General features: G+C 42.6%; 1 protein-coding gene across 2 annotated transcripts in view; it reads left to right on the forward strand.

Moving 5' to 3' along the window:
- Positions 1–159: 159 nt before the first annotated feature.
- Positions 160–17962, forward strand: part of ythdc2 (YTH domain containing 2) — a 35456-nt gene continuing 17653 nt past the window's right edge. Inside the window, exons 1-21 of one of the 2 annotated variants that reach the window (XM_084035614.1) lie at positions 160–292; positions 2831–2996; positions 3113–3203; positions 3735–3931; positions 4262–4464; positions 5024–5190; positions 5917–6019; positions 6249–6405; positions 7186–7293; positions 7403–7539; positions 9463–9613; positions 10197–10323; positions 10446–10511; positions 10890–11068; positions 11151–11247; positions 11382–11469; positions 13164–13244; positions 13342–13424; positions 13502–13607; positions 16314–16433; positions 17035–17307. In XM_084035614.1, the coding sequence (XP_083891740.1) occupies positions 2837–2996; positions 3113–3203; positions 3735–3931; positions 4262–4464; positions 5024–5190; positions 5917–6019; positions 6249–6405; positions 7186–7293; positions 7403–7539; positions 9463–9613; positions 10197–10323; positions 10446–10511; positions 10890–11068; positions 11151–11247; positions 11382–11469; positions 13164–13244; positions 13342–13424; positions 13502–13607; positions 16314–16433; positions 17035–17307 (2694 nt within the window). In that variant the 5' untranslated portion in view covers positions 160–292; positions 2831–2836. The remainder of the gene's footprint in view (positions 293–2830; positions 2997–3112; positions 3204–3734; positions 3932–4261; positions 4465–5023; positions 5191–5916; positions 6020–6248; positions 6406–7185; positions 7294–7402; positions 7540–9462; positions 9614–10196; positions 10324–10445; positions 10512–10889; positions 11069–11150; positions 11248–11381; positions 11470–13163; positions 13245–13341; positions 13425–13501; positions 13608–16313; positions 16434–17034; positions 17308–17962) is intronic. The other variant, XM_084035615.1, reaches the window with a different exon arrangement.

The following is a 17962-nucleotide window of genomic DNA, read 5'->3' on the forward strand; positions in this document are numbered from 1 at the left end:
AAAATGAGGTTAAAATTAATTATTTAAAAAGTAAAACATATTTCATAGATAGATCATTATTATGAAATGTGCATTACCGTTACTAAATTGGTCATTACTTTGTGAGTAAATATGGTCTACGTCAGGTTTTCCGTTAATCCTCGCTTTATTGTGAAAGAGTCAGACCGGATGTAACTGTTCTTGCCGGGCAGAACGGAGGAAAAACAGAACACACGCGGAACCGTTCACGTCCCACGAACCGAGCAGTCTCCTCTTGGTTGGAGAGTACTGCTGGAGCTCTTCACTCATCAAGGTACAGCAGTCCTCTAATGAGTCGCTGGTATGACCAGGTCCGACCTGAAGCCGGTTCCGGATCCTGGCGTGTCTTTCTGCCGTTAAGCTAACCGTAACTTAGCTAACATTAACTTTCGGTAACGTTACCGGTGAAATGAAACTCACTTAACTTTGCTTATTTTACTCATTACTTCATCTAGTTTGTATTCTCCATTTGTAAAGTGTGTTCATACATTGTTTCTGTTGATTGAATGTCATTGTCTTTACTACCATTTTTATTTGAACTTACAAACTTGTCATTTTGTAATGCTCTATACAGTACAGTCATTGGGATTCATTGTCCATTGCCCTACTTTCTTGAAATATAAAGTATAATCAAAAAGGTAGGTAGGTAGGTAATAACTTTCTGATGCTGATATTTGGTTAAATATTCCGTGGCCATGTTGACCTCAGTCAGGCTCTTTTGGTCGCCATCCACAAGCTTCTGGTTCTTTGACCACTCCTCCTCACAGAATTGAGGCCGTTCTGACACAGACCCGTGTCTTCAGTACAGTCCAGAGGTTCTCGGTGCGGGATACTTCAGGATTTTGTGAGGGCCAGTCTAAAGCCTGAATTCTAGCCTGATTTAGCCATTTCTTTACATCTTTTGATGTGTGTTTGGGGTCATTGTCTTGAAACACCCAACTGCATCCGAGACCATACTTTCTGGTTGATCATTTTAGGTTTGCCTGAAGAATTTGGAGGTCATTTTCCTCCTTCATTATCCCATTAACTTTCTGTAGAGCACCGGTTCCACTGGCAGCAAAAGAACTAACCCGGAGCATAATACTACCACCACCATGCTCGATGGTAGATATGGTGTTCTTGGGGTTAAATAAATCTTTCTGGTCGTCGTGGCCAAATAGCTCTGACCACAGAACTTTCCTCCCGAAGGCCTTTTCTTTGTGCATGTGATCAGCAGCAAACTTCAGTCGAGCCTTCAGGTGCTGCTTCTGCACATGTGTTCCAGCAGCTTCATTATGGACCTGCTTTCTGGTGATGCTTGGTTTACTCCTGACCATCCTGACAAGCAGTCTCTCAGCAGCAGGTAGCTTGTGCTTTCTTGCTGATCTTGGCAGTACAGCTGTTTGCACCGTTGATGTTGGGATCTGTAGCTGCTTTGAAATGGTTCCAAGTGACTTTCCTGACTTGTTTAAGTCAACGATTCGCTTTTTCAGACCCATGCCGAGCTCCTTGTACTTCCCCATTTATGGCAGAGATTTATGAATGTGTCACATTGGCATTATTTAAATTGGCTCAGAAGTCACCAGCTGTAGTCAATCGTGATCACTCACAGGAAGTCAAGAGGCCATGCCACTGAGAAAATGTGATTAATACAACTTTCTATATCACCGAAACTGATCATTCAAGGTGATGTATGTATATTTTTGACCCAGTAGATTTTGTCAAAATGCACAATTGTTTTTTGTGACAAAGATGTATATGTTTCATCATTCCATCATAAAAAATGAAGAGCTCTAGGAATCACTGGAAACAGAGCAACTGCCATGCTATACATGCTCTTTACAGGTGTAAATGTTTAACCCCATCTGTAACTACACAACTGGACTCACAGGCTCTGTTAACAACAATTGCACTTAAATATGAAATATTTGGAACAAATGTGTAGTCATTAATTTCCTGACCGGCAAGATAGTGTTCCAGTTTGTCAATGTTTAGGACTAGGAATGGAAGTTTCACCAAAATTTGCTTTTATACCCGACACTCATTATCCACCCGTAACAACAGCTTGTTACGGCAGATTATTACAGCAGTTTGTTGGAGCAGATTATACCATCAGATTATTACAGCAGCCTGTTACAGCATATTATTACAGCAGTTTGTTACATCATATTTTTACAGCTGATTATTACAGCAGCGTGTTACGGCAGATTATTACAACAGTTTGTTGGAGCAGATTATTACAGCAGATTATTACAGCAGCATTATTACAGCATATTATTACAGCAGCATTATTACAGCAGATTATTACAGCAGCCCGTTACTTCAGATTATAACAGCAGCATTATTACAGCGGTTTATTACAGCAGCCCGTTACAGCTTATTATTACAGCAGATTATTACAGCAGATTATTACAGCAGATTATTACAGCAGTTTGTTGGAGCAGATTATTACAGCAGCATTATTACAGCGGTTTATTACAGCAGCCCATTACAGCTTATTATTACAGCAGATTATTACATCAGATTATTACAGCAGCCCGTTACTTCAGATTATAACAGCAGCATTATTACAGCGGTTTATTACAGCAGCCCGTTACAGCATATTATTACAGCAGCATTATTACAGCAGATTATTACAGCAGCATTATTACAGCAGATTATTACAGCAGCCCATTACATAAATAGATGATTTGGTTCTTTTCACCACTCCAAACTCAAACAGGAATTTGAAATCTAAGAAAATTAGGAAATGTTCTGACTGTCAGAAAACATTTGATGTTTTGCCCAAACTTGGTGATCACCATAAATGCTGCTGTCCCTGTTGTTGTTGCAGTGCATCATGTCGAGTGCTGGTTCAGCATCACAGAAAGCATCCAGGAACCACAACACACACCCCCGTGGTTCCAGCTCCAAAGGCCTCAAAGACATTCACATTGATGAGGAAGTCAAGATAGCAGTGAACCTCTCTCTGGAGAGGTTCCGCTACAGTGACCAAAGAGGTATTTATTATTATTATTATTATTTATTGGAGGGAGTCGTCCCAGTGTGAGCAGGAAGGTGTGATGGTGGAGTCTCGTACCATGTCCTTATATCAACCCTTTCCTTGACTGAACAGAGATCGACTTTCCCTCGTCCTTGTCCAGCACTGAGAGGGCTTTCATCCATCGCATGGCTCAGTCCCTGGGCTACATTTCTAAGAGCAAAGGGTAAGTTCCTCCACCAGCAACTGTGTTCATCAGAGGTCTGACTATCACTGAGGAATTCTGCTCAAAGTATAACTAGCCAAGGCAGGTTTATTTCTGCAGCATATGTCAGCAACAAGGCAATTCAAAAATGATATAGCAGAAGATCAACAACAGATATGTATTTGGCTCTAAACCTTTCAGTGCTTTATAAACCAACAGTAGTATTTTTAAATCAATGATTTGACTGACAGGAAGCCAGTGCACAGACCTCAGAACTGGACTGATGTGATCCACTTTCTTGGTCTTAGTGAGGACTTGAGCGGCAGCGGCATGCTGAATCCATTTTAGGGAGATCTGTGGAGACACCATTAGAGTAGTCGAGTCCAGTCACATGAGCTTGCATTAGGGCTCAACACTATATAAATCGTTATCCTATCTATATATAGATATATACTGTAGGTTTGTGTATTATATACAGCAGTAGTCTTTGGTGATGGAATCCATTGAAACAAGTATGTTAATGTGTCTAACATGTCTCTCCGGCTCTCTCAGGAAAGCACCAAATCGTTTCCTCACCATCAGGAAGAAGAATGGATCGGACAAGCCTCGGCCCACCATGCCCCTCACAGTCTCCCACAACTCTTTATACTTCATCCACAGCCTCCTCCAGAGGTTTCCCATCAGCAGTAAGGAGCGTATCGACATGCAGCCCAACAACAAGAGTGCTCTGTCTGTGGCTGCAGACCCAGGTGAGTGTCTGAAAACCTGGACTCCCATTTCTTTATTTCATAGCAATTTGAAGAAGAAGAAGTCCTATGAAATACATAAATATGTATGTCAATATTATGTAAATATACATTTATTTATAGCTTAATTTCTTTCTTTTAGGATTGATTTCATAGGCACAGTTCACACTTACACATGGATGTTGACAGATGATTGCATTTTGTTGAGTCATGATCAAATGTTCACATCCAACCAATCTCAAACCATCCCACCATGCTACCTAATGCTGAAGCATGTCTAGATGCAGGAGTGTTAGTAACCAGGTGTGTTGTGTCGGCTCGCCTCGTCCCCAGACAACAGCTGTGAGAGGAACCGGGCAAGCGGACGGTTAAACAACGGCATTCCCATGGCGCCTCGGAGGAGGAGTCCATCAGACCTGGACAGTTTCCGCCGCGCGCTGCCTGTTCATGAGCGCCAGGAGGAGATAGTCCAGCTCATCGGAGAGCACAGGGTGGTGTTGGTGGTGGGAGAGACCGGCTCTGGAAAAACCACTCAGGTGGGTCTGACTGAAATATCACCACAGCTACCAAACACACGGAGGAGCAACCTTGTCTTCAGTGGGAATCACACAGCTTTTACTAATTATGACAATGCAATGTATTATTTAAATGCACCTTTTTCTTTAGAAATATTGTTATACTAAAACAAAATCATAATCACACATGTTTTTGGGAGGGGGGGACTAAATCCATGAATTTCTTGCTTGAGATGTGAAAATAGAACCTGGTTTGAAAAGATAGCCTTCCAGGAATGATCAGTAAGAACAGACTCACACAATGTTGCTATTTTTATTATTACGTTAATTTTTATGCGTCCTTTATGATCTTGACTAATAAAAAAATATGTGTTCTATCTGTTAAGCAATATGAATGTATTTCAAAACAATGTATGAGGTAAAGTGATTGCCTTCTGTTTTGCTGCCCTTTTAAGAGTTTAATATTGTGATGATTATCAGGATAATAACACTGATATCCGATAACGGCTCTGATGGAATTGAAGTATGTGTGAGCATCGGGATGAGACGTCTAAAGGTAATCCAGTGTCTCTGTGTCCAGATCCCACAGTTCCTGCTGGATGAGTACAGCAGGAATGGAGAGCCCTGCAGGATCTTCTGCACTCAGCCCAGACGGCTGGCTGCCATCGCTGTGGCGGAGAGAGTGGCGGCTGAGAGGGGAGAGAGCGTGGGCCAGACCGTCGGCTATCACATCAGACTAGAGAGCAGGTACGCTAGAAGTTTAGTGCAAAGACCCTCCTCATTTACACTCACAGTACTCAAACACAGGAGCGGCCAATCAAATCATTTAACAAAGCCAACTGCATTTATTGCATAAAGATATGAACACACCTGTGTAAATAGGGAATTAATGATGAAACATAACAGCGTTGTCTCCTAATTAGCCTGAATTAACCACTTCTCTAATCGTATTATTCACATTATTTGCTGATTAACATCATCTCATCATCATATCATTTTTCAAAGTTGTTTTTTGGGTCTTTTAGCTTTTTATTGAGAGAGGACATTGTGAGAGTGCTATCCTGCACCTCTTTATTTCATATCATAATCAGCATATCAGATCAGAACAAAAGGAGACAACAAGCAAACAATGTCATTTAAAAACATCTTTACATCTTGTTGATCTTAATAGAGACACAGTCTGTCAGTATGTGTTTTTACACTTGTTTCTCTATAGCATTTACATTTCAAATAGTGCAGTATTTAACAGAAGTGCAAAACTAATCTGTAAAGTAAAATAAATTCCTATTTCTCATAAATTACATGATATGCCAACATTTTCGGCAGTATCGGAGGCATTTCTGATACTACTACTTTCCTAGTAACAGTACCTTTACTGAGTACAGTTTTTGGCTACCCTACCCACCACTGTGTTCGTGCTTCACATGTGAAAAGGTAAAATGCTTCATGTAACTGTTGACTTTGGAACCTCAGGGTCTCGCCCAAGACGCTGCTGACGTTCTGTACCAGCGGAGTCCTCCTCAGAACGTTGATGTCTGGAGACGCCAGCCTGACGACCGTCACGCATGTCATTGTGGTGAGCATCCAGACTACAACATCACAGACTACAATGTTTGTATGTGTTTTACTGCCCTCTCTGGTTGAAATGTGTGTTAGTGATGTCACGGCGTCCTGCGTGGATCATCACTGCTGCACGGTGACGTGAAGCTAACAAGTTAATCCACTGGAGATCTCCATGTTCCTCTTTGAAGGTGTTTTGTTTTGATGAGACACGCCATGTGAATGTGACCTGCTGTGTTTAACAGGACGAGGTGCATGAGCGAGACGGTCTGACGGACTTCCTGCTCACTAAGATGCGTGATGTGCTTCAGAAGATCCCCACAATGAAACTGGTCCTGTCCAGTGCAGCTCTGGATGTAGACCTGTTCCTTCAGTACTTTGGCTGCTGCCCTGTCATCCACCGTATGTCCTGCTGACTCTGCTGTTGTTCTACCAGCTCTGACTGCTCCGATGCTCTGCTTCTACATTGTATCTGTTGTCAGCCAGTTAGGGTTCCAGATGCAGGAAACAGGCTTTTTAACAATTACCACTGTATCTCATCCCACACTGCACAGCCGACTCCCAGATCTGCATCTCTAAAGGAGAATCGGTCATTTTTCACACAAAAATCACACGTTGCTACATATTATATATACAGTGCAATGCATTTGTTTAGGCACCCCATGCCTAAGTTATGCTAAAGAGGAATAAAATCATCTTTAATGCCTTAATTAAATAAATGAGGAAAAATCCTACCTTTTAGGACATCAATTTTCTTTGTGAATGAATAATGTATGGTAAAGAAATAAATGTTCTTCATTCAAATACAGGGTGCATAAGTATGGGCACCCCTATGTTAAACTCCCATAGAGGCAGGCAGATTTTTAGTTTTAAAGGCCAGTTATTACATGGATCCAGGATACTATGTATTCTAAAGGGGACGTCTGAACTCTTTATTTCAGGTTGTATTGTTGCTTTGAGCACAAAGGTATGAAGTAGTACCTAGTAAAGTAAAGTAAAGTAACAAGGACTATTCAGGTTGTCACAGACTGGAAGGTGGCTGAAGAAACTAGAATGGCTTTAAGATTCTCTTGTCTGAACACATTTCCAAAATGCCAAAAATGCATTAGTCATTGATAAATGTTATATCCAAAACAACATTTCATTTTTATTACAACCTTTTGTTTTGTTTTCTGTGTTTAGTTGTAGGAAGACAGTTTGAAGTGAAGGAAGTCTTTCTGGAGGACATTCTGAGGCTGACGGGCTTCAACAACACAGACATGAAGAAATACAAGGAAGAGACACAGAGAGGTATGGAGCTTTTATTGATTGGTCCACTGAGTCAGACTGGACTCAAATACAAATACTAATCATAATATAGTAGTAATACAGCACAGTTCTCTTCTGCTCTGTGTATTAGAGGAGAAGAAGCAGAAACGTCTCACCCAGTGGTGTAAGACCGTAGAGGAGGAGAAGCAGAGGACACCTGTGGCGGTCCGAGGCCTCCACCAGGACAGCAGCTCTCTGGACACGGGGGACCCGACCTGCGACGACCCGGTAGACCAACACTCACTACACCACTGCTTCAGGGTGCCTGTCAAGTCCTGTTGTCAGCCTCTTGTGATCAATGCATTTACAAGACAACAATACTCCTTATCTTACTGAAGGAGCAGCAAGCTCATTTCCTCAAAGCTGACTATTATATTCCATGAAGATGGAATCATGTCTTCTTTCAAAGTACAGCCTGCGCTATAGTGCTCTTCTTTCATCAAAGTCTCAAAATACATCTTCAAGCTTGGGCTTGTCATGTTGAGAAACTAGCAAGAGTAGCTAGATTTAAAAAAAAATGATCCAACCTAAAAAAACAACACTTCTGCAATCAAAGTAACTCACATAACTAACTGTAAAGCTGTAGGTGAATGAAGAGAGTGGTGGAGAAGAGAGAAAAGGAGCCTGGTGTTGGTGATGAGAGTAGTAGGATGCCCTGCTGGCTCCTAATGGCCAGGAAACTTCACTTCCATATTACATTCTAGTTATGATGTCATAGTCACAGTTATCTCAGGAAACTTCACTTCCATTACATTCTAGTTATGATGTCATAGTCACAGTTATCTCAGGAAACTTCACTTCCATTACATTCTAGTTATGATGTCATAGTCACAGTGAGACACTTTACACATCCAGCAGGACTAGAACATGCTCATAATGTTCATTTTCAAAGTCTTAACATCACCAGCAGCAGGAGTTACAGCGTCACCTAGTGGAGAGAGAAAACACTGCATTAACAGTAGTATTAACAGTAGTAGTAGTATTAACAACAGCAGTAGTTGTATTAACAGTAGTAGTAGTATTAACAACAGCAGTAGTTGTATTAACAGTAGTAGTAGTATTAACAACAGCAGTAGTAGTATTAACAGTAATAGTAGTACTAACATTATTATTAACTCCGTTGACTACCACACATGTTCATTCTGGAATCAGGTCCCATGGGGGACACAGGAAGGGGCGGGGCTTGGCCTCTCCTGTCGTGCTTATGGGGGTCCTTGTCAATGCTGTGAGTGTGGGAGGAAGTCCAGGAGGACAAAGTCAGCAGCCAGTGAGCACTTGGGGACATTGACATGGATGTTAGAATCACCAGTACCACCAGCCTGGAAACATTGGAGGAGGATTTGAAAGGCTTGATATCAAGGTTCAATCAGCCCTTGCTGTCTTTAAATGGAGACAAATAGCAGGGCTTCTTCAGGACCCTCATACAATGAAGGTGCACTACAACATTACTCTAGTCTGTGTGCTCTGTCAATGTAGCCTGCCGGAGGGCCACGATGACAGAGTCACTACAGCTGGCATGAAACGTCAATGTCACTCATCAGATAATTGTTAGCAAGCCTTTTTTATTCGAGGAGGCTCATTTGACATGTTCCTTTGTTGGGGCAGAGTGTGTGTTTTTAGAGGTGTTGGGATATTTCTACTTTGGATGTCACAAAGACAGCATGCTGCTCCCAGAGTCAACACAGCGGGGCTGTGAACCTCTGTGAATGTCATTTGGGAGATGAAAGCATCCAGAGAGCGAGACAGTTGTGTGTGAAGAGTTATGATGCCATGCCAGTATGCTGATGACGTCCAAGCCCACAGGGCTCACGTCCCAGAAAGAGTTAGTGGAAGTTAACACGGTCACCTGATGAACTGAAACAGAGGAACCTCATCTTCCTCTGTGTCACAGGTGATACACTGACTAACTGGCATGGCTAAAACCAACAAGACTTCCTAACTTAGCTTCAATGTAAAACCTCAATGAAACCACAGCTCTGTTGCTCTGATGCTCGTTTTGTTTGAGATGTGGTGGGAAACCCCAGAAAAGAACAGTACTACATGGTATGTTTTCTTTACTTAATGGAGGTCTACACCAGCGTTAACATTGTGATTTCATGAGGGTTTATGTGGAGTGTGGCTGTGTTGTGTGAAACCGCTGATGTTTGACAGCAGGTGGTGTCTCAGACGGAGAGTGACCCTGAACAGCTGGAGCCGTGGCTGCTGAAGGAGATGGACTCCTGCATCTCCAACATCTTCCTCAGTGAAGACCAGGACGCTTTCATTCAGCTCTTCAACCTCATCCTCTATGAAAGTGTGAACGGTAGGACCGATCTCTGCTTCACCCCAATATCATTCACAAGATTAGACTTCCGTTTCTTAATCCGTCAACAGAAACTTCTGTATTATGATAAACTGTATAGATATTGCAATATAAGAGGACATTTATTGAGATTTGAGGATTTTATCCATTTACAACAAAAGTTATCTCAGGACACTTTCACATCGATTAGGACTAGAACATGCTCATGATTTTCAAAGTCGATGTCTTTCAAAGTCCCAACATCACCAGGAGCAAGTGTTACAGCACCACCTAGTGGAGGGAAAAACTCTCTGAACAGATCTGTGAACAGGTGCAGCCATGTTTAGATGGTGCTATCTCTATCATGTCACTGTAGTCCAAAAAGCAGTCAAGAACACCTGACTTGTGTTTCTTCTTCTTTACGTCTCTTTCTGTGAGGTAGAGCTGATTCTGAGTCTCAAACGCAACAAAAATTAAATAATGCTGCTAAAAAGTGCATATCCCAAAATGTTGAACTGTTCCTTGATTAATATTGAAGTGTGTGCTCTGTGCTGGAAGTGTGTTGCCAGTGAGCGGATGTATTGAAGCTGTTTGTTGTACCTAGTGGACTACAGACACAGTGACACCGGGGCGTCGTCTCTGATGGTGGCAGCAGCTCAAGGCTTCCTCACACAGATGGAGCAGCTGCTCAGCATGGGGGCAGACGTCAACCTGAAGGCGTCCAACGGCTGGTAGGACATCCACATGCAGGATGGATTCCGGATATAACCAGTAATGTAGCTGTATGAACTGTGATCTGGGAGCATGGGAATGCTCTGAACCAGCGAGCAACAGTTCTTCCATCTCATTTCAGGACAGCCTTAGACTTTGCCAAACACTTCCAGCAGACAGAAGCTATGGAGCTACTCAAATCTTCCATGTGAGTGTAAAGTCGACTAAACGAAGTCCCTCTGAAAGCGGGAAAAGGAGTATGTGGAATGTTCTGTGTAGATGCATCGTTCTCACTGACCTTCACCAGGCTGTCTGACAGCAGACACCGATGTCAGCTCCATGCTAAAACAACCACAGTAGTGTTTGCAGGCTATTGATAAGATACAACCAATTATTTGTATTCATTTATCATCTTGACATCGGCCGTAGGCGATCGCTCTGACTGTCGTCCATCCCCAAGAGTTTATTATCAGAACCCTAACTCCTCCCTACCCCCAATAGTTCTGGTCCAGTCCCTAAAGTCACTACATGTAAGGTAAGGCTTGTCAGGATTGGGTTCATACAGCTGCTTCCTGTTTGTGTGCAGTCTTTCAGCGGAGCGGCTCAGCCCTGAAGAGTCCACTCTGGTGCAGCTTGGCGGTGCAGAGATGAGTACTGAAGAGGAGGAACTGCTCAAACTGTACCACCACAGCTTCGATGATGAGAGGGTGGACTTGGACCTCATCATGGAGCTGCTGCACTACATCTGCTCCACCACCAGTGATGGTGAGCCTCAGTGCTCTGTGTAAACAGCATAGCTGTTATTGTATGGCAGGGTTATGTCGAACTTTTATCTGCTGGTCTTCAGGTGCCGTCCTGATTTTCCTCCCTGGATATGATGCAATCGTGTCTCTCAGGGACCGCATCCTGTATGACGATAAGAGATTCTCCAGCCACTCTGAGAGGTGAGACATGCTCTGTACATGAGAAGAACATCATGCAATATCTATAGTACTCTTTGTTTTAGTTCATTTCAAGTCCTGATGAGCTAGATATGTTTCTTAGTGGTATTTTAATATACATTTGCGTCCTGTCTCAGGTACCAGGTGTTCACTCTACATTCAGACATGCAGACTCTGGATCAGAAGAAAGCCATGAAGACGTCCCCACCTGGCATCAGGAAGATAGTGAGTCTGTGGTGTCAGTCAAACATTCACGGGCTGGTTAACCGTCTCAACATCAACACGTTATATAAGCTGATACGTCCCAGCTACTGTCCCCTCCTCCTGCATCCTGTCTACTGACTCTAACAAGGAGCTGGTCACTAGTAGTGCTGCATGGTAGACTAGTACTAGACAAGTATAGCAATGCCCTGCTGTTAAACCAGACCTGTTGGTACTTAGGCTACGTTCACACCGCAGGTCTTAATGCACAATTCCGATTTATGGCTCAAATCCGATTTTTTGTTTGGCTGTTCACATTACCTCTTTAAATGCGGCCTGTCTACGGATTGCTGTGTGAACAGCTCACGCTCCTGAAGTGACCCGCATGCGCAGTTGATCATTGATGACATCACGCCACAGCGGTGTTTACGGAAGCGAACATGGCAACGGCAACCGGTAACGTGGGACTGTATGGCATGCTAAAAACAGTGTGTGGCGGCAGCCGGCAAATTTGCTTCGCTGCTGTCCTCCATGTTTGTTTTGGCTCCCGCCCGCTTTTCAATCAACTTTATTTGTCATTCATTTACAAAACAGTGCAGCGCGGGTCAGAATGACGTCAAAGTCGCATTAAATGCGACCTGGCTGTTCAGACTGCGGTCGCATTCAAAAAAATCCGATACGTATCCGATTCAGTACCACATTTAAATGTGGCCTGAATCTGATTAGAAAATGTCAGATTCAATGCGACTTGTGCTGTTCACATTGTCAAAAGCAAATCAGATATGGGTCACATATGAGCGAAAAAATCAGATTCAGGTCACTTGTAACTGCGGTGTGAACGTAGCCTAAGTCTGACAGTGTTGTATGAGTTGATGTGTGAGCAGCTCTGCAGTCAAACAGAAACTACCGGTCCAGGACTGAGCCAGCAGAGCTCACTAGAAGGAAGGCGTCAACAAAGGAAGTTAAAAGCATATTAAAGCAGGACAGGAAGTGCTCTCCAGCTGGTGTCTGTCAGCAGAACTCCGTGAAAAATAAAACTGAAAAAAAAAATGACTGATCAAATGTTCTGATAAAAGTAGACTCAGCATCTGAATGTATCCAAGCGTCTGCTGTAATTCAGCAGCACACAATCCACCATGTGTTCATATTCTGCTGCCGGGCTCCTCAGGAACCTGAAGTGGACTGAAAGGAAAAGAGGGACGTTCTCTTCACAAACACCACGTCAACACAACCAGAGCTTTCTACACTTACTGTGGGGTCGTCCTGCTTTTAGCAGCTCATCAGCTTCTCACAGAACTTCATCTGAGTTTAATATCATGTTTGTTCTGGAAGCCTCCGTCTCCCTGCTGCAGTACCACTCTCCACCTGAACTGTTACTGGGGCGCTCCTTTACCAAAACAAGTCTTATATAAACTTCAGCATAGGGGACATCAGAGTACTGTACAATTATATATATTTTTTTTTTAGTTAATACATTACAACATTTTTAATTAATAGCAAGACCAATTGTTCTGTCATCTATCATTCCATTCGTTTTCCTGACCTTTTAATTTTGTTGTGGTATGTTTTCAGTATTGGTATCCAGATACAGTATTTAGGCCGGGTGTCGGAACAAAGTCCCATTACATTAGACAACATTAGTGACGAGTGCAGTTTGCTCTTTGATGGGAATTCTCTCCCTATGAAAGTAGATGACCAGTCGCGGTTTGTCCTTTCAGATTCTGTCGACTAACATTGCTGAGACAAGCATCACCATCAACGACGTGATCTTCGTCATTGATTCAGGAAAAGTCAAAGAGGTACACTCACTGCTGCAGAGCTAGATATGCATTACAAGCCTAACATGCAGTCAAACAACGTGGTCGGTGATGAACTCTGACATGTTTCCTGTTGTAGAAGTCCTTTGATACCCTCAGTCACGTGTCCATGCTAAAGATGGTCTGGATCTCCAAAGCCAGCGCTCTGCAAAGGAGGGGAAGGTAACGTGTACGATGTTGAAGCTCTCATCTCACCTCTCTGCTGACGTCGATGATCTGAATGTGTGCCGTGTCCACAGAGCTGGCCGCTGCAGACCGGGGATCTGCTTCCGGCTCTTCAGTCGACTCCGGTTCAACAACATGCTGGAATTCCAGGTTCCTCAGCTGCTGAGGATGCCACTGCAGGTAGCAACATACACACAGCCATCATACTCATACAGGGGGAAGGACATCTCCACAACAACACCAAATGCAGTAGAGAGACAATTGAGATACCTTTATGTCAAATTATGATGGATTGATAGCCGTGAAAAAGAAGAAATAAGATGAACAATAACAGAATTTGAGGCTAATACTCTTCTGTCATTTAGGCGCAAGTTTAAATTGATCAATGAGAGGAGTGGTGTTACTTTACTAAAACTAACAACCAATGACGAGGACAAAGGTAACACGGTATGAAACCAGTAAGGTTTTATCATCTTTGGAGATTTCAAAAAGCCTTTGGTATCGTTTATCTCCAACACCTGCACTTTTTTCATTGTGTCCAGTTCAGGGTAAGAAAAAGTCAATAAAGGTACTATTCTGCTGACTGACCGTAATATTTACTGTGCTGCAAACCACCTGACGGAGAGGAGGGACATGTACAACAATGATTTACTATTGAGCGGCTGTGGAATCTAAACACCTTTTCACTTCTCGATGAGGTGACTTGATGACTTGTGATGTCACTGCAGTTACTATCTACATATAGGACTTCAGGTTGTTGTTTAGAACACGCCTCATCTGACCTTTGGTTGACCTCTGGAACGTCACTGTGGTTTTTGTCTCCGTCTCTTACAATAGAATCACATGTGTGACTGGAAGACGTTCACAGCTTACATTAATACATGGGAATGTCATGTCAAACCTTTTTGAGGCCGTGCTGCTGTGAAACATCTGGTTTAGCTCCTTCTCTGGATTCTGTTCCAGCAGAATGGACTTTGTCCACACTCAGAGGCGAGGAGAGACCAGCCCTCCACAGACTGGTGATCCTTGTCTGTGCACACAGGCAGACAACAGACATAGGGCTGCATGTATCATGTATCGTATGCTCAATAGTCACATCGCAACACATGAAATCTCAGCAAATTCACTCAAAAACGTCATGCTACGACTTTCTTTTGCAGCAGTGGATGCACCATCTGCTCATAGACAGGTGGTGCCGCCCAGCATTACATCTCTGTGCATGTGCGTGTGCGTGTGTGCGTGTGTGTGTGTGTGTGTGTCGATGCTGTGTTTATGACGATGGTCTGATATGTAGAGCCCTCTAATGACGCGGTGATCAGCTCTATAGTGACGGTGAGGTGTTCTGCTGTAGGTGGTGTTATAGTTGTCATGTATATGATGTTTGATGTATGCCACATGATGAACTTCTATTACATCTTATCTATAGAGAGTGCCGTTAAAGACACTGGGCGTCATTCACCATTACCTTTCAGCCGGTTGTTAAATGTGTTCTTAAAGAAGTCGACGTCAGCTTCATGACGTCAGATTCAACCACAGAATGGTTCCTATCGGTGTTCTTCCTTACATGAAGGCGTGTCCAGTGGATCCTTTACATAATTTTTTCTCTTTCATGTGTTTTTCCTATAATGCATGATGGTTCCCACGTCGGTGTGTGTATGATGTGACAGTTTATTGAGGATAGAAAGAAGTCATAGTTGATGAGGAAACACTAGCTGACTATTAACAGTAATAGTGATATTATATAATGTTCAATGTTGAATATAATGTCATTGTACAACATGGTTGTAGTCTCATTACTTCCACATAAGAAAAATACACACAAAAACAAGTCTGGTGCTTCATAGGATGATCCTTGATCCCAGAATGCATCAGGGTGAACAGCCTGTGTCTGTGCAGGCACCTCTCATCACCACTATCACTGATGCTGGTAGATGTGCCAATAAGATTGTGGAGCCCTCCTGTCCTGGACCCTGAACATCACATGACTGTTTGTAATGTTTCTCTCACTAGAAACACGCTGGGTTAGGGCCGCCCGGCGTACACACCGCTGCTGTGGTGCATGTCGTGTTCTTCTACCGGTTTTTAGATTCTCAGCCATTCACACTTGGCCCATGCAGCTAATCAAGTGGAGCAGGAGGCAGTAGATGTGGCAGTAATGGACAAGGAAAGGTTGATATTAGTGGCTTTTAATTAAATCTTTGTATCTTTTTATGGTCTTTTTGCCCCACATCCACCACCAAGAGCTCCATGTCTGCTTCCACATGAGACGTGACTCAGTGTGATTGGGGACTCCAGCCGTTTGGGATGTTTTTCACAGATGTGTGATGACCATGTGACCATATTTGTGGTCACATGGTCGATGTTAGGACGATGTTCAAAATGGGAAAAGTTCTGCACTTTATTCATTCATTTTGTTTAATGGACACACCTTAAGATACATGTTGAAAGTGAGGTTTTTCTCTTAATCCCAAAGGGATTGTTTGTTTTTTTGTTTACAAGAGGTCAACAGGAAGACAACATGGAACAAAGCCAGATGGCAAAAGTTCATTAATTGTTCTTTATATTAATCCCTTGAGGGATTTTTTGTTTAATAAGAGCAAGGTTTGCACTCAAATCCCAACGGGGAAATTATTAGCAAAATGTTCAATAAAAAACAGCATATTTGAAATAATTTCTTTGCCTTTTGTCATTTCACAAAATAGTCGTAATCGAAAATCGGATTTTGAGAGAAGAAAATCTGGATTTTATTTTTGGGCAAACAGCCCTACTCCATCGATGTACAGGGATGTGTTTGTGTCTTGACCTCCTCTTTTCTAAAACCCTTTTTGCTGTGTGTGTGCGTGTGTGTGTGTGTGTGTGTGTGTGTGTGCGTGTGTGTGTGTGTAGGAGCTGTGTCTGCAGACCAAGCTGCTGACCCCCCCCTCCTGTCTGGTAGCTGAGTTCCTGTCCAGAGCTCCTCAGCCTCCTCCTGCTCACGCCATCAGGAGCGCTGTGCAGATGCTGAAGGTAACAGACTGAGTCATGACACACCAGCCGTGCCTCCACGTCCACATGCAGCAGCTCAACCTCACTACTAAACACCACCACTCCTCCGTCTGCAGGAAGGACGGCTGAAAATAATATCCAAATCACATGCAATATTACCCTTCTTTAACATTGTTCAATATTTTTCAAAATCATTTGTGGTATTACTTTCAATATATCAGGTGCAATATAACTTTTTTATTCTTTTTCATTTCTATTTTATTTGACTCATTCTACTCGATGTATCTTCCTTTTTAGTTACTGTATTTATTCATCTTCTTTTTAATCTTATGTTTTCTTCTTCTACTTTAGTTGGCTTATTTTACTAAATGTATTTTACTCTAACTGCTACTCAATTTGTTACTGTTGTCAGTATTACTAACTCTACTGTCAGTATTATGTCTTATACTCTTTATATTTGTTACTCTGTTGTTTCTAATTGTTATTGTATTGTTTATATATGTTCATATTGTTACTCCATTGTTTCTTCTTATTCTTCTTTTGTAACTTTTGAATCGATCTCTGGCACAATTCATTTTCTTCAAGATGAATAAATTCTCTCCTCTCCTCTCTGTCTCTTCAGACAATCGATGCTATGGACCAGCATGAAGATCTGACCGATCTGGGCTACCACCTGGCTGATCTACCTGTGGAGCCTCACCTGGGCAAGATGGTGCTGTGTGCTGTGGTGCTCAAGTGTCTGGACCCCATTCTAACCATCGCCTGTACGCTGGCCTATCGGGACCCCTTCATCCTTCCTGCCCAGGGCTCTCAGAAAAGAACAGCGCTCCACTACCGCAAGTGTTTCACCTCCAGCAGCTTCAGCGACCACATGGCCCTGCTGAGAGCCTTCCAGGTAGCTGGGCGTCCAAGGGCTTCATATGAGGGGAGAGGGGTGCTCCAAACATGGGGATCAGGATCCCCAAGTCATCACTATAAGTAAACGCCAGGACAGAAGAAAATGCACATTTCTACTAACAAAAGTATTTTCTTCTCCTGGAATAAACTCGATTTTTACCTCTTAAAATAGTTGAGTTGAACTGCTCTTATCTTATTGCTTTGGTATGAAAGCAGGAGCTAGCTTGGCCTTTTGAGACAGGGTGGTGGGTCATGTGACCTAAATCTCCTATCACGGTTTTATTCATTTTATATCACAGTAACCTTATAAATCATAATACATTCATTGTTCTGTTAGTTCAATTAAGATATGGTTTAAAGTAACCATGCTGCACTTCATCACATCTGATACTGTTCTTCTTTTGTGTGGAGCTGCCATCCACACAAACCAGCTGCCTCACATGAGACAACAAAACATTTCAATCATTTCAAAATAATAACTTTAGGGTTCTTGACAATCATTTTCTAGTGTTGCAGGTGTAAATAAATGCCAGCCTGACTTAAATCAGTGCAAATTAAAAATCACAGATTTGTATTAAAAGAGCAGCAAAATCACCTTATTTAAAGATTTCAAATCTATATTAGAATAACTCATATATATGAGAATAACTCTC

The sequence above is a fragment of the Eutrigla gurnardus genome, assembly GCF_963514095.1.
Source record: "Eutrigla gurnardus genome assembly, chromosome: 19".
NCBI classification, from domain to species: Eukaryota; Metazoa; Chordata; class Actinopteri; order Perciformes; family Triglidae; genus Eutrigla; species Eutrigla gurnardus.